This window comes from Eurytemora carolleeae, unplaced genomic scaffold (assembly GCF_000591075.1).
Source record: "Eurytemora carolleeae unplaced genomic scaffold, Eaff_2.0 scaffold1222, whole genome shotgun sequence".
In the NCBI taxonomy this organism is placed as follows: Eukaryota; Metazoa; Arthropoda; class Copepoda; order Calanoida; family Temoridae; genus Eurytemora; species Eurytemora carolleeae.
In genome coordinates, this window is record NW_019397109.1 from 27,594 (window position 1) to 44,538 (window position 16,945).

The following is a 16,945-nucleotide window of genomic DNA, read 5'->3' on the forward strand; positions in this document are numbered from 1 at the left end:
ATAGTATAGTTGTGAGTCGTACATGCCACATGGTTGGTTGGTTGGTTGGACACCGCAGTCTCCAATAATCAGAAATAGATATATTTCAAACCTGTAATAAAATACAGGCACAGTAAAAAATAAAAATGACAATTTATTAATTTAGTTGAATATTTAAAATATATCTTACTAGTTTTTCGTTACGGAGTGAACTGTGAAAGGAGTGCTTAGGGTTTGATGGAATAGTTTAAAACAATTTGTAAATACTTTTGAAAAATAAACCTGGATTTTTAAGTGGAATTAACTATTAATTGCAAAGTTATTTATGGATTTAAACTTTCACTTATCAAAACGTTTCACTGTTTGTTGTTTCTTTCACAGAGAGTATAGATAAACTTCTACTGAGACTTGCTGCAGGGGGGGGGTGGGGGTTAGAAGTTGTATTTATGGTCAACAGTTATGATTTAGGTACACTGCAGTAGAGGAAACACTTACAATTTATTCTTAATATCAAGTTTATAAAAGGAACTGTGTTCTTGCAACAAACTCCAATTTTCTATTTTCTATTTCTTAGCTTCAAGTTCAAACTTGATGAACTGATGGTATTATTCTTGAATATAGCAAATTTTGAACTATTATCTACAACAAAGTTAATAATTTCAATATTCTACGACATAAAGTTGCAAAGATATATGGATGAGAACATTAGAGTTTGATGTTTGAGTGTTTAATAAAAAAAAAAATTTTATCACACGATGACATACTTAAATTTTTTTATACAGGTGTTCCAGTTGCAGTTGCAGTGATCATCAATGCCTTAATCCTTTGTAACGTAATAAGGTATCTATTAATATTATAATAAATATGATTTCAAACATGATAAACAAGTTTTATGAACCCTTATAAAACCCTTCGAGCAAGAAATGCGCAGTGCAAGACTGGAAACCCTATCTGGTTTTATCCATTCTTTATAAAAAAACTAGATCTGTCTCTTAGACGGGCATTGTTTTCGTTAACTAACGATAAACTTCAATATAAACAAAAAATTTTTTGTGAACGATGGTGATGTTAAGAAAAACTAACGATGGACTAACTAATTGGATTGTTCAGCAAGAAAAAAAAAAATTTCTTTCAAAAAAAAATTGTTTAAAATCGTTTACATTTTATTTTAGTCAGAGGTAAACGAAGGAACGATTTTTAAAGTTGATTTAAAAATCATTTTAATGATTATTGAGTTCTATCAAATACAAGCCAGATGTAAATCCAAGGGAGTTTCAAGATCAATTAGGTTTAGGTTTAGGGTTTATGAAAATATTTCACTCTAGATCCCTGTACTCTCGTTTTAGTATCAATCCCTGTAATAACCTCTTTATGCATATTCTATCAGAGTATAAATGAATTTGGATTGATCAGTTTCATAGTTTATTGAATAACGTTTATTCATTCATTCATAAATTCCTTTAGATATTCAGCTAGCCGGTACAGTTCAGGATCTGTCTGAGTAGCTTCCTCCATTACTCTATCTCGTTCAGCTGCTCTCAGAGTCTCTATTATCCTGGCTGTTCCTACAATCTGGGATGTTCTTATTGTGTCTTCAGCTGCTTCTCTACTACTGGAGCTGCTGCCAGAGTTATCCCTAGAGTCTTTGCTGTGTCTTTGAAGTCTTAGTAATCCTATGTATCCTGTAGCTATTGTTACCAGAGATATGTACAGAGCTGCTCTGCAATAAACGGCATCTCTGTACGCAGGATCATCTGGTTCCGCTAGCGGTTCTTCAACAGGTGTGTGAAGAGCTGTTCCACAATGAGCCGCGTCTCCGTTCTCGTGATCCTGGATATCCTATTTCCGCTATGTGTCCTGGATATCCTGAAAGTCCTGGTTGCTCTGTATCTTGGCTTTCCTTGTCAACAGAACCAACTGGAGGTCATAAAGGTTCTGCTTATAAACACCTTAGCTGCTCCAAGGCCCCAGTAACACTGTTTATAGATCCAGCTGGAGAATAAAGAGCATCCTCTGATATCCTTAATGATGCTGAGGATTCCGAGGATGTACATTCATGTTGAAGGATGGGAAGGAGGCTGGCGTCCTTCGTCCTCTGGTAAGATACATCATCCTAAGAGCTGTCAATGAAGTACAAGTCCCCAGGCCTTACTGGGATAAACGAAGCTAAGCTCTAACGTCTATCCTGTATTAGATCCTGGAGCGTACTAGGCTCCTGTTCTCCAGGTCCCAGATATTGCTTTAACAAAGAGAATAGGAGTTTTTGTAGGAGTAACTATGTCTTAATTATTATATCATTCACGAACTTTATCATTCACGAACTTTACCATTCACGAACAAGTTAAAAATTGTTTGTGACATTTTGAGGGAACCCAACCTAATCCAGCCCGACCCGACCAAACCTAACATTTTACTGAGCGAATGATTTTGCTAAACAAACAATTTTACTGAACGAATGATGTTGTTGGACGAACAATTTTGCTAAACAAACAATTTTACTGAACGAATGATGCTGTTGAACGAACAATTTCAAATTTTTAATGAACGAATAAAAAATTTAACAAAATGGGTTATTAACCAACAAGGATTGAACATATTTAAAAAAAGCCAAACAGGATTATCTCTAACAAACATGCTTATCTCTAAGAAACATGCTTATCTCTAAAAAATATGCTAATCTCTAAGAAACATGCTTATCTCTAAGAAACATGATTATCTCTAACAAACATGCTTATATCTAAGAAACATGATTATCTCTAACAAACATGCTTATCTCTAAGAAACATTATTATCTCTAACAAATACGCTTATCTCTAACAAACACGCTTATCTGTAATAAACATGATAACTCTAACAAACTTGCTTATGTCTAACAACCACGCTTATCTCTAACAATCATGCTTATATCTAACAAACATGCTTATCTCTAAAAAACACGGGCTTATGTCTAACAAACACGCTTGTCTCTAAAAAAACATGATAGCTCTAACAAACTTGCTTATGTCTAACAAACACGCTTATCTCTATCAAACATGATAACTCTAACAAACTTGCTTATCTCTAACAAACAGAATTATCTCTAACAAACACGCTTATCTCTAACAAACACGCTTATCTCTAACAAACACGCTTATCTCTAACAAACACGTTTATCTCTAACAAACACGTTTATCTCTAACAAACACGCGTGTCTCTAACAAACATGCTTGTCTCTAAGAAACATGATTATCTCTAACAAACACACTTATCTCTAACAATCATGTTTATCTCTAACAAACACGTTTATCTCTAAGAAACACACTTATCTTTAACAAACATGCTTATCTCTAAGAAGCATGATTATCTCTAAAAAACACGCTTATGTCTAACAAACATGCTTATCTGTAACAAACATGATAACTCTAACAAACTTGCTTATGTCTAACAACCACACTAAGCTCTAACAATCATGCTTATATCTAACAAACATGCTTATCTCTAACAAACACGGGCTTATGTCTAACAAACACGCTTATCTCTAACAAATATGATAACTCTAACAAACTCGCTTATGTCTAACAAACACGCTTATCTCTGTCAAACATGATAACTCTAACAAACTTGCTTATCTCTACCAAACAGGCTTATCTCTAACAAACACGCTTATCTCTAACAAACACGCTTATCTCTAACAAACACGCTTATCTCTAACAAACACGCTTATCTCTAACAAACACGTTTATCTCTAACAAACACGCGTATCTCTAACAAACATGCTTATCTCTAAGAAACATGATTATCTCTAACAAACACGCTTATCTCTAACAATCATGTTTATCTCTAACAAACACGTTTATCTCTAACAAACACGCTTATCTCTAAGAAGCATGATTATCTCTAAAAACACCCTTGTGTCTAACAAACATGCTTATCTCTAACAAACATGATAACTCTAACAAACTTGCTTATGTCTAACAAACACGCTTATCTCTAAGAAACAAGCTTATCTCTAACAAACAGACTTATCTCTAACAAACATGTTTATCTCTAAGAAACATGCTTATCTCTAACAAACACGCTTATCTCTAAAAACATGCGTATCTCTAAGAAACATGATTATCTCTAACAAACACGTGCTTATGTCTAACAAACACGCTTATCTCTAATAAACATGGTTGTCTCTAACAAACACGCTTCTCTCTAACAAACAGGCTTATCTCTAACAAACAAGCTTATCTCTAACAAACACGCTTATGTCTAACAAACACGCTTCTCTCTAAGAAACAAGCTAATTTCTAACGAGAACTCCTATTTTGAATTGTTACAGTCGATTAAACCCCTTCCCCCCTGTATATCCGATTATGATTAAAATCAATTTGGCAAACTTTAATATCTATCCCTTAATAATTTGTATAATCAAATTATAAACAAAGAGATTTTGAAAAATGTTTCTTATATATCATTTGAAGTGTAAATACAATCCAAAAAGAATCAAATCAGAATGAACTTCTGTTTCGTTTAGAAACCGCGCAATTAATGGATTTGACAGATTTTTAAGGTTCAATATTTTGCGTTTCCACGAAATAATATAATGTTAAAAAGATTATGGGTTTTGGCTCATTTTTTAATTCTTGATATTGTTGTGAAATACGAGAAAAGTCTGGAAGTGCCAAATTCCAAACCCCTGATACAAGCCTAACTGTTACACCTCAGTTTTTTTCAAAGGACTGTTTGCGTTATTTCATGTGACCTTCCCTTTAAAGAGGTTCATCCCTTCGACTGATCAAGGATCATAAACTTTCCTAATTAATCTACAGGATTCTAATTCTTGAAAACTTTGTTTGCAAGTGGTTTAATATTTAAGGAAAAAAAATATTCACATTAGAATTTTTGAAAACTGCGTTCAAGGAATAAATGTTACGTCATCCGTGTAGAGTTCACACAGTACCCTAGCGTACACTCAATTTTACGGCTTTTAACACAGCATTTAAGAGATATATACACAGTTCTTCTTCAGTCAAAGGAACTGAGGGTACTTTCATAAATTGGGTATGCCACATTTTAAATTGTTGAGGTCACTTGAAATTAAGATTGGAAGATAATAAATAAGATTAAGCGTGCGTAAGATGATCTATGAAAGGAAAATAATGAAGTAAATGGCCGTAACACAAAACCTAATTAAATAAACAAGTCACTGGAAAAACAAACATTTAGTGTTTCTATATCTGCTCAGATGGATCAGTTAATAGTCGGAGTTTGGATTGGAAGCCTTAAAAGTTATAATAGTTCTCCAAATGTTCTGGGTACACACCATTTTCCACTTTTAATTAACAGCATCAATAAATCAAAGTTCATTTCAATATCGTCAACACACCCTTTCAGAGAAGTTTCTAAAGGTTTTATGTTGTATTATTTTTTATAAACAATTTAATTTAATTCAGGATTTTAAGAGGAAAACTGAATATAAGTTCTCCAATTCAGTCCACGCATGGGTATGTTTTTTTTTAATTTTTTAATTTTAAATAATGTGTCAATGAAAATGATTTTAATAAACATTGGATAGAATCGATTTGGTCTAATCTGAAAAGACATATTTTAATTGTGTAAATTTATATTTTTTTAATTTTTAAAGATTTTTTTAAAACAATTAAATAGGAAGTACCAAACAACTGTGGAGTAAAAAGATCTCAATAAATCATAATTTAATCATGTTAATTCGATGTTTTTTCACAGCTTTGAGGTCGTTTTTTCTTTCGTTTTTATTTTTAAAACTAACAAACCTTCGTTTTTAGAAAAATTGGAGGATCAAAACTTTAAACAACTGATAGTTTTCAAATTTTAGTTTTTATTTTTTTTTCTGCACACAAAAGATCAGAGAAGAAAAGAGTTAAATGTATGATACCAATTTCTTATCAGGTCAACAATATGGAAGATGTTATCGTTCTTCTAGATCTAAAGGGACCGTTCACTTACTTGGTTAATTTCTGGTAAACGAATTAGCCTAGTAGCTATTCATTGGTATTAGTTTAACTTTTCAAAGATATCTATGACCGGAGAAAAGACCGATTTATCGTTTAGAATTCCGGCGGAAAGGTATGATACCTTTGCATAGACACTATTTAAACGATTTTTCAGTAACATGAAGGACATCATGTGTCAGACATTATACAATAATATATGAAAACTCTTGATTTTAGAATTAGCAAGAAATTAACGTTTAACAAGCTATCACGTATTAAACAAAGACGACTTTCTATCTCAGACAAACTGGTTCCTAGATTCCAACTTTTCAATAAATCACGGGGAATTCTGGGAAAGTAGAGAAAACGTATGAAACTGTCTGATTTTTAAAATAAGTTATATTTTGAAAATAGACAATTTAAAAATAATTTTGAAAAAAAATCAAGATATCTACAATTAACTATAAGTTACTACAATTTAATTTGATCATTAAAAATAAAAGAAATCCATGACTATGTCAAAAAGCATTAAATAGTGTCTATGCAAAGTTATCATATATACCTTAGCTTTGCTCTGAAATTCTGATTGATAAATCGGCTTTTTCTCAGGCCACGGTTGTCTTTGAAAAGTAAGACTAATAACAAAGAATAGCTAATAGGCTATTTAGTTTACCTTCAAATTACCCAAATAAGTGAACAGTCCCTTTAAAAAATGTAACTTCATTATTTTTCTTTGACTCAAAAAATCCGCAACTCTCTTTTAAAGAAGAGCACATTAATTTTCAGAAAGCAAAACAAGTATATTTTCGTCATTTTTACCAAAATAAATTTGCGAATCGGACATGCCACTCTTGTTGAATATAGGTTCAATTGAAGTACTGTGTACGGTCCCCTTAAAAAAATATTTTTGATTTATTTTTCGTTTAGAGGTGTTCCTAGGTCCAACAGTTACAGCCGAGCTAATGCTGCGACACTTCAACAGGGAAACAAAACATCATAATTTTTTTTTTATTTTTCTCTCTTTGCTTCCAATATAATTGGTGTTTTCTCAAAAATTGGATTCAAATAAATAAATAAAATTAACAAGACTTCTCAACAAAATATGGATAAAAAAAATGTGTTGTGATTGAAAACTCTATTTTTGCTTTTTGCTATTTAATTTTTATCTTCAATTAATTGTTTTTCGGCAGTAAGTTTTATTTAATATTTATGAAACCGTTCAAAAAAAGGGTTATTTCATTAGTTAAAGGGTTGTTTAATCAGCCCCAGGATTATTTTATCAGCCGCCCCAGGATTATTTAATCAGCCCTAGGATTATTCAATCAGCCCCAGGATTATTCAATCAGCCCCAGGATTATTTTATCAGTCCCAGGATTATTTAATCAGTTCCCCGTTTATTTAATCAGTTCCAAAACTTTTTAATCAGCCCCCAGTTTCTTCTTTGATAAACTCGATTATAAAGAGAGCTTAGTTTCTAAATAGGGATTTTTAATCAATGTTATTCGAGTGAATCTAAAATTCAAAATTTATCATTAACAAAAATTCAAAAGTTACAAATCCATAATTAAAAGGGAAAGATCGCGAGAAAAACGAAATTTAATCAAATTAATTTTCATTTTGTTTGATGTTTTTAAAGAGAAATAGATATCAGCGTTTCTCAGAAGTAGAAATTGAACCTTTAACTGAGATCAATTGTTGCATTTATTTGTATTTTAGAAAAAAGCACTAGATATATTATTTTCAAAATTTAGACGAAAACAAATCTAGTTAATTTCTACCAAGAACTGTTTTGAATCAAACCTTAAAGCGTAATTTCAAGTGACCCACCTAGGGCTGGGCAAAGTTCTGTTAACGAATCGGAGGTTTTCGAAAATTAACGTAAGATTCCCTGAACCAACGGCAAAAATCGTTAATCTATAAATCGTTAACGAAACGGATTAGCCGTTTTTGAAAAAAATAACGGTTGAAAAAGAGAAGGAAACAAATTTTTTTTTAAAACGGCAACTTTCGTTCTTTTTCGGCTAAAATTGCATGAAACTTACAAAAAAATGTTTTAAATTTATTTTGATAATTTTAAACCCCCCCCCCACCCATTTATATGATGGAACTTTTAATAATTTTTTTGCAATTCGGTGACGGCTTGTGCCGTAAATCCAGTTTGAAAAACTAAAACGATTTTTTTATGGAAATTTTGTAGTTTTGGGAAACCGTTAACACCGTTAATACTACAAACAACCATTAAAGGCTTGCACTGTTAACGATTTGACAAACCGTTAAGGATAATTGCAAAAAAAACTATTAAAGCCAGAATATCAGTTTCCAATAACCCCATTAATAAAATTTAGATCGTTAACTAATGGTAACTTTTAAAAAACGGAAAATACCATTAACGAAAAATACGTTTTATTTTTTAATGGTTGGAACTAACCGTTAACGAAACAACTAGAAAAAGCTGGAACGTGCCCAGCCCTAAACCCTCCATGCAAAGATAACTTTATAGAAATAATAATCGGTGAGTTTGTTAAATGTTAAGCCTTTCAAAATTTATGTTTAAAATTTAAACCAAATTAAGCTTAATTATACTTCTACTATTAAGACCATCTTCTAAACCCTTAAAAGCCAGGAAGTTTACCAGTGTTCAAAAGTGGATAAAAAATAACTAGAATGGATAAAATCGTTTGTTGAATCTTACACAGTTACAAAATTTCAAGATCACTGAACTGTAAATAACTGATTTATTTCAAGTATCTGAATCAAACTTCTTCATTATTTTCATTTAAATAAAATATCCTGATGTTGAAATGACAATTATGAAAATGGAGGAAATTTCCACTTCTTAAAATATTTATTTCCTTTAAAAAAATTAATCATTCAACATTACAACGCAATGATAAAATTAAACCTACACAACTATCTCCGCATTGTTTACATTCCTAAATTAAAGCATGTTTTGGGTTCGTAGGCTAAAGCAGTTTTTATTTTGATTCCTATTCTTGGAACACATTTTATCATGATTCCTAGTCGACCTGAGGAGGGAACAGAGGTTAGTACATAATTATTTTTAATCACCTTTTCAACAACATTACCAACCTATGATTTCCCCAACAGAGGGAGGTTAAGTTACTTAACGTCCCTTGGGACAATTCAGTAAAAAAACTACCCGCTCTGCGAAGTTTTTATACAAAAAGATTCGTTCATTTTCATTTCAAAAGATGATAAAATTGTGGGGACAAATACTTTATCGGGAATTCAACGTTCTACTTAACCACGGGTTCCCTCGACTAATTTTTCCATTAAAACATCCCTCGCTCCGCTATGGATATTGTGTAAGTAAAATTGGTCTTAGGAACGCTTGGTAAATTAAAATTCCGTGTAAATTAGTTGTAAATAATTATAATTTAACTCTTAAAAAGACTGTAAGCGTAATTTTCTGTGACCCTTCATGTAAAGATAGCGATTTCTGATTAATAATTATTTTTAACCACCTTTTCAACAACATAACCGACCTATGATTTCCCCAACAGAGGGAGGTTAAGTTACTTAACGTCCCTTGGGACAATTCAGTAAAAAAAACTACCCGCTCTGCGAAGTTTTTATACAAAAAGATTCGTTCATTTTTATTTCAAAAGATGATAAAATTGTGTACAAATACTTTATCGGGAATTCAACGTTCTACTTAACCACGGGTTCCCTCGACCAATTTTTCCATTAAAACATCCCTCGCTGCGCTCTGGATATTTTGTAAGCCACATTGGTCTTGGAAACCCTTGGTAAATTAAAATTCCGTGTAATTTAGTTGTAAATAATTATAATTTAACTCTTAAAAAGACTGTAAGCGTAATTTTCTGTGACCCTTCATGCAAAGATAGCGATTTCTGATTTACAACGGTACCCTTAACACTTAATCTGGTCAAAAATGTGGAAGACAACGTTTTTTTGACTTGAAAAGTAAAAATAAACAGTTTTAAATATCAAAAACATGGATATTTAATTCACACTATACAGTGCGTTCAACTAAATTATGCAAATGCTTAATTTTACTTTGAAATTGAAAAAAGGTGCCATAAAGATTTCCAATATGAAAGATTTACAATAAAGAAGACAAAAAGTGTGTAAAATTAATCCATAGAGGCTGTTTGCTGTTTGCATGAGAATTTTGGCGGTTACGATATCCTTGGGCCTCTTGAATGACCTTTAAAAGGGTTTCCTTGGACCCAAAATGTCATTCATCTTGTAAATTCCGTGTTTCAAGATCGTCAGAAGGATTTCTTTGGGGTTGAGGTTAGCCAGATTTTGAGACCTCCCTTCAACCTCTATAATTTGTTACTTGAAAAGGGGCGATTTTTCTTTTCTAAAGCGATTGGAAAATTGACGTGGAAATTGAACACGTAGAAAACTCTGGTATTTTTCGCATTGTTATGCAGATATTGGTGTAATGTGTACCATTGTAAATAGGACATGGAACTCTGTAATTTTGGGTTCACTGGAAAATACGTTGATATTCCCTTTAACTCGAATACTAGATAAAAACTTCTTGTTTTATTTCTTCTGTTAAAAAGTTTATAATGTATTTTTCTGATATAATGTAAGAAATAATACGGTAATACAAATATACAGGGTATGAAGAAAACTTGGACTGCTGATATTTTGCACTAAATTTTCGAAATTTATGGTAAAATATTTATTCTGTTGTTTTCCGAAATTCGTAAAAAAATAAAAGAGAAATGAAAAAAGAAAAAATTGGGTTTTAAGTAATGCTTGCAGATTTACACTTCATATTTTTGTCATTTCTTTATTTATAATAGAAAAAATTGAGCTTTTTTTAATGTTCAAGAAATATTCTTAATTTTTTTGTTCACAATTTAATGTGTATTTTTACCTAAAATATGAAGCGAACAAAAATGTAGAAAATTTTGTACAAAATATCGATAATTCCGTTTATTTTACCAACCTACAGCGGTAGGCGATTAAATCAATACAATGAAGACGATTTTCGATTTCAATTTTGATTGAAATAAAGCTTTTAACCAGCATGGGATACACTTGAAAATGGAAACAAAGAGAAGCTATAGATCAAAAAGCTTCCTTTAATTACTTGTACACTTGTAGTTTGAAAAAATCTTGTAAACAATCTAAACCTAATTTAAAAAGTCGTCTTCATTGTTTTGAAATAATCGCGTAGTTTAATTTATTTTTAGTTTGAATATGTGTATGAAGTCATCTCTTGTTTATCCTCATCCTTTCAGGTCAGATTAATATTATACTGTGAAATATGAAGACGACACATGGTTCCCTAAACTGTAGGTTGGAAAGTTACCTGACTGTCCCTTGTAGCAATTAGGTTAAATAACACCCCGCTTTGTCCTGCCTTCGTCATGTATGTGTGTCTGTACCAAAAGAGTGTGTGTAAGTGATAACGAACCGAAGGCGATTACTGTAGGTAAATACAGTACATAAGAATTAAGAATCTCGGTATTTGTACAGTCTAGGAGAGTACATTTGTTTATTGTTAATTGTTTACTTAAAAATAAGTTTAATATACATGTATTATATTATTTATATAAATTTAAGTCAACACTAAAAGCCACATTTTCATCCAAAGAATATAATTTGATTAAAGTGTCGAGCAAACATCTTGCATTTTCATTTCGAAAGATGATACAATTGTAATCTGTTAACTTACTGAATACCTTAAAACAGATTTTTGTCATTTTCAAAATACTTAAATTCAAAATTCTTTCAAAAAGTTCTATATTCAATTGAATCACATTCACTCCAGGTTTTTTTCTGTAATAACTTTCTGTTAAGATTATTAAAGTGTTTCTGTAGAATATTTTCTTGAAACGAAACTTATTACGAAATTCTTGTATTTTACATTGTTGTTGCCAAGAATGTAATGCAAGGAAAGTTAATTGGGGTCGCGTATACCCTACGTACATATTGAAACCAGTTCTCTCTGGGCGGAATTTGTAAACAAGAATTGATGCATCAGTGTTCGTTTAGTATCCGAGGAGGTTAAAAGTTTGATAATTCACATAATTGTTTCCTATGACCAGAATATTTCATTGATTTTTTATGTGAAAGATGGATCCCATGTCAGGCTTTGACATCCATCTTGTGTTTACATTACCGCCCAGTGACAGTACACTGCAGTACAAAAGATGCGTACACCTCCGAAATAACTTTCCTTGCATTAAATCCTTGGTTGTTGCATCCTGGATACAAAACTAAAAGATATTTTCCAACATATCTTTAAGTTTTCCATCAAATATTAACAAGCTAGAAAGGATCTGATTGAGCTCCTGTAGCTTTTCATTTCATTTTCAATTATTAACATTTTGTTTCAGGATATTGACTGCAAAAGCAAGTAACCAAATCAGTATGAAATAACAGTCGTCTACGTCCTTTCTGTTCATTTTGTATTATTTGAGGGTTAGGTTGGGGAAAGACTATTTCTGGCACGAGCGCAGCGGCTAAAACAGGCTAAGGGACTGGCGCTGCGGCCACATGTCCAACTAGCAGCTGTTTAAACTACGTGCTAGTAAGTCGGAAATGTAGAAAATAGTGGATAATGCGTAGGTCAGACAGCATAGCGGATGTGCGTAGGTCGAAAGATACACCATTACGAATTAAAAAACAAACAAAATTAGGAAAGAATTTCGTGTTTTTGAAACTTTTAAAGTTGATTAAATGGAACATGAAACCTGGAAAAATAGCAAAATTTTCCTGGAAAGTTTCGTTCATGCTTTCACGTTAATTATGAAAGATCCTGGGACATTTTTACCTAAAATAGTCTGGCCGGGGGGCTAATAAGGTCTCAGGAAAATAGTATGGCCGGGGGGCTAATAAGGTCTCAGGAAAATAGTATGGCCGGGGGCTAATAAGGTCTCAGGAAAATAGTATGGCCGGGGGGCTAATAAGGTCTCTGGAAAATAGTATGGCCGGGGGGCTAATAAGGTCTCAGGAAAAAAAAAATCACAGGAATAAAAGTCCGGAAGAAAAGAAATCAAAGGAAAAGAAAAACCTAGAATAAAGTCCTAAGTCTAGGGAAATTTGAATTCCGTAATTTAAGTCTGCGGAAAAAATGTCTCGGGAAATTTTAACTCAGTATTTTAAGTCTGCAGAAAAAAAGTCCTTAATGAAAGGTTATGTATATGAATTCCGCGCATACAAGGAATACAAGTGTACTATGTACATCATAAACAGGGCTAGTTTCATATTCCTAAATAAAATGCTAAAGGAAATACTCTAAATATGTACATATGTAACAAATATATTTTATACTTATTTTTTGAAAATTATTTTCTAAAAAAGGACTGTTTTCATGTGTCTGCATATTGAATAGATATAGCATAGGGGTTTTTTAATATCAAGCCCCTGAAAATCTACGATCATTGTTAGGATGTTTACAATAAGGACTTTTTTCCATGGTGAATCATGCATTTTCACTTTTTTTCTGAGGACTTTTTTGTACAAAAAAAAAACAAGGATAACTAGATACCCCTTTTATTTTGCTCAAACTAAGAGTTAAAGGGTATTAGACATGTATACATGGAAATGAGAGGTAACTTGAAATTACATCACTATTAAATTTTTGGGCATTTTTTTTTGTTTGAATTGGCACATTTTCAAAATAATAAATGTTGGCATTTTCTCCGGGCATAATTTTGAGTGGCCATAAACCCTCCGTTGGATAAGAGAGAGTTGAGGCGACATACTGTTACCATTAAAAAGTGGAATGAAATAAAGTAAATAAATTGCATTAAAACTGACGTAAGTAAATCCACAGAGTATAGGAAAAAATGTAAGTAAAAAATGAACAAATAAAATGATACTCCTACTGAATCATTGACTCATAGAAAGCCGGAGCTCTCATTGCAGATCCTCTTCCGACTCTTTGTCACAACTGGTCCTTGTTTTAACTGTTATAGCCCAGGTCATGCCTTTTCCGCCTACCTTGTTTTCAAGCCCTTGTTCACAAGGGCGTATGCAGAAATAAATCTAGGGGGGGGCAAGATTTGCGCAAAGCGCAAAAAAAATTTTTGCCCCCCCCTAGGAGCTCCTAGGGGGGGGGGGGCAAAATTCGAACTGTAAATTCATAACACTTGGCTTCTTGGATATCAGGCATAAGTATAAGATACTTAAAAGGCACACATACAGTCCAAATAATTACCTTCTAAGCACTACTTTATCTCTCCTTCAAACAAAACTAGCAGAAAAAAACATTGTTTCTAAAAAATCGACATTTTATTGTACTTTTTAGGTATATTTAGTATTTAAACTAGAGATAGTAAAAGACATTTTTGAAAATAAAAACTTAACTTAAACTTAAATTCTATGAGATGAAAAGAAGTACAAAGGTCCAGAAAATAATTATGACTTGTAAAAGTTTCTGTTGTGAAAAAGACTAGCATATAATGTAAAGTGTGTGAGCTGTACAAATGTATGCAGACTGTGTGTTCTCTGAACCCAACTAAACTCTGTGTACTCTGTGAACTTGAAAGTTAAAATTAGGTTAGGTTGGTTAGGTTAACTTGGTTACAGCATATGAGCACTGCACTGTAATTATATATATTTTAAAATTTTGATTTTTTATAATAATCATGAAAAGCAAACTTATTTTTTTTGTGTTCTTCACTCTTCAGTTAAGATTTGAAAAGTGTGAAAGGCTTGCAGAATTCTAGGGGTGGGGGCTACGCCCCCCCTTTACAAGTCTAGGACTGCCCCCCATGCCCCCCCCTGTATACGCCCTTGCTTGTTCATCCCCTATGGGATGGATTAATTCTCTAGTTCCCGGTTTCAACTGTGGCTTGCTTTCCCATGAGGAGTTGGCATTTCTTAACGGATAAATATCCCTACATGATACAGATGAGAAGACTTGTCATCTGTCCCACTGTTTATGCATAAGTCAGCCTAGATGTCTCCATGCTTACATCCTCTACCTGATATAGGAACCTATAATGCACGCTGCATAGGTTCCAATATCTCACATAATCCTTCTCCTCCTGCCTTGCTTGTGAACCAGACTCCAACATTAGGTAGACCTCTTCTGTGTGCGGCGGAGGATTGACAGTATGGTTCAGAGCGGACATCGCCTTACAACTTGAGTAAAACATCCGCCCGGGCTTTATTATCCATTTGCACAGGCATAGGCGGCTTACAACAGGCTTACTATGCACAGGATCCAGAATACCCACTGCCACATAACGGAGAACTTGCAGGACAGGTTCACAAAACTTCTTGATGAAATATTCAAACCCTCCTAGTTGTGTTAGATCTTGGAACTCATTTTCTGACTTTGTCAATGAATATGATGGTCCACCATGGGTAGTTCATTGAGTTCACAACAAACATCTCCCTGATATACAGCATAGACTTTTGACTAGGTTAGTATAACCTTTCAACCCTGCTACATGATCAAAGTCAGCCTCTTCTGTAGCTGTGTAGAGTCCCAGTTTATCATCAGCTGATGGGTGAAGTTCATGCTGATCTTTGATTCTTGTCGCTGTGGGGGAATAATTATTAATCCTGGTCCGATTCTAATCCATCATCAACACCCTGCATTGCTCTTGCGAAATTCAGATGTATGGATATGAATGTCAAAATGGATTATGAATCTGATACAGGTCAATTTCAACTTATGTTCCAATTAGAATACAAATTTTAAGGATGGATGAATGTTAAGGGATGGATACAAATGTTGATATAGATTAGAGTTAAAGGATGATTACATAATGGTTTGATCACTAGTACGCTAGCAGGTTGGATATTAATGTTGATTTTAGTATGTTGAAAAAGATGGATACAAATGTTATGATGAATTATGAATTTGATCCAGGTTGTGTTTGATTGTTTATCCAATCTAGATGCTATAATGTTCAATCTGGATATGAATGTTAAGGATGGATATACATGTTAATGTTAGCATTTGTATCAAGATTAGATCAACAATCCATCCTCATCATTCGTATCCATATTATAACTTTTCTTATTTGAATCCAAGCCTAACATTCGTATCCAGATTGGATCAACAATCAAATCCAACCTGTATCCAATTCAAAAATCCATCCTCAACATTCGTATCCACGATTATAACAATCAAACCCAACAGTGGCGTACAAAGGGGGGGGGCAGTAGTCCTCTTGCCCCCCCCTGGGAGTTCCAGGGGGGGGCCCTGCCCCCCCTGGAAAATACAAAATTAAAAGGAAACAAATTTAAAAAGTAACACCTGACAATGACAAAGACTTAGGATTTGTCTAAATTCACTGTTAACACAAACTGTTAAGATACTTTAAACTAAAACTTTTGCAAAAACAAAACATTGACATATTAGATGCTTATAACATGATGGAAGATGTAATAAAGGTATTCTATTTTCTATTTTTCTATTTTTCTTACAGTCAATTTATAAAGGAATTGAGTCTTTGGCATAAACTCAAATATGTAAACCTTTGGAATCTGATGTTGTAAACCTTTGATATTTCAAATTCAGAATATTTGATCTAACAGAATTCATAGTTTGAAATATCTAAGGTCTACAACCATAGATAAAGATAGATTGCTCATAAGACGACATTTTTCATCTTGAAAGATATAAATATACAGAGATATTTTAAAGATATTCCTATTATATAGATATACATAGATATTAACTAGGTCGGTTGTGAACATTGGCTGTTGTTATGTCATTGAGTACTTGGGGTGAACATGAGTCTGTAAAGAGAAATTTAAGTTAGTTTAGTCCTTCTCATGTTTTTCTTCAGTTCTCGTCAATATGATATATTGCTCAGTGAAATATTGTTGTTCAAATAGTTCCATTCCCGGAGTTATTTTACACTCTATTCGGGAGGAATGGTTAAACCTAGTAGATTGGAAAAGACCCAATCCGAATGTTATCTGCAACGAACATTTTCCTAGTTATATAAAAGTGAATGGGAAAAAGTTGTCAAAGTCTGCTGTTCCCTCAATTTTTAACATTATCGGAGCTGTTCAGAACTGCTCCCTGGAAACTGTTCTGAACGAATATA

At 32.9% G+C, this 16,945-nt stretch overlaps 1 protein-coding gene across 3 annotated transcripts in view; it reads left to right on the top strand.

The window, feature by feature from the left end:
* LOC111711929 (calcitonin gene-related peptide type 1 receptor) overlaps positions 1-16,945 on the top strand; it is a 35,619-nt gene that overhangs the window by 14,249 nt on the left and 4,425 nt on the right. For all 3 annotated transcript variants that reach the window (XR_002767342.1, XR_002767341.1, XM_023486411.1), the window contains exons 13-17: positions 762-819; positions 5,400-5,450; positions 6,846-6,900; positions 8,881-8,961; positions 11,117-11,164. Coding sequence is in view for 1 of the 3 variants with exons in the window: in XM_023486411.1 (XP_023342179.1) it covers positions 762-819; positions 5,400-5,450; positions 6,846-6,900; positions 8,881-8,961; positions 11,117-11,164 (293 nt within the window). In the remaining 2 variants the exon portion in view is untranslated. The remainder of the gene's footprint in view (positions 1-761; positions 820-5,399; positions 5,451-6,845; positions 6,901-8,880; positions 8,962-11,116; positions 11,165-16,945) is intronic.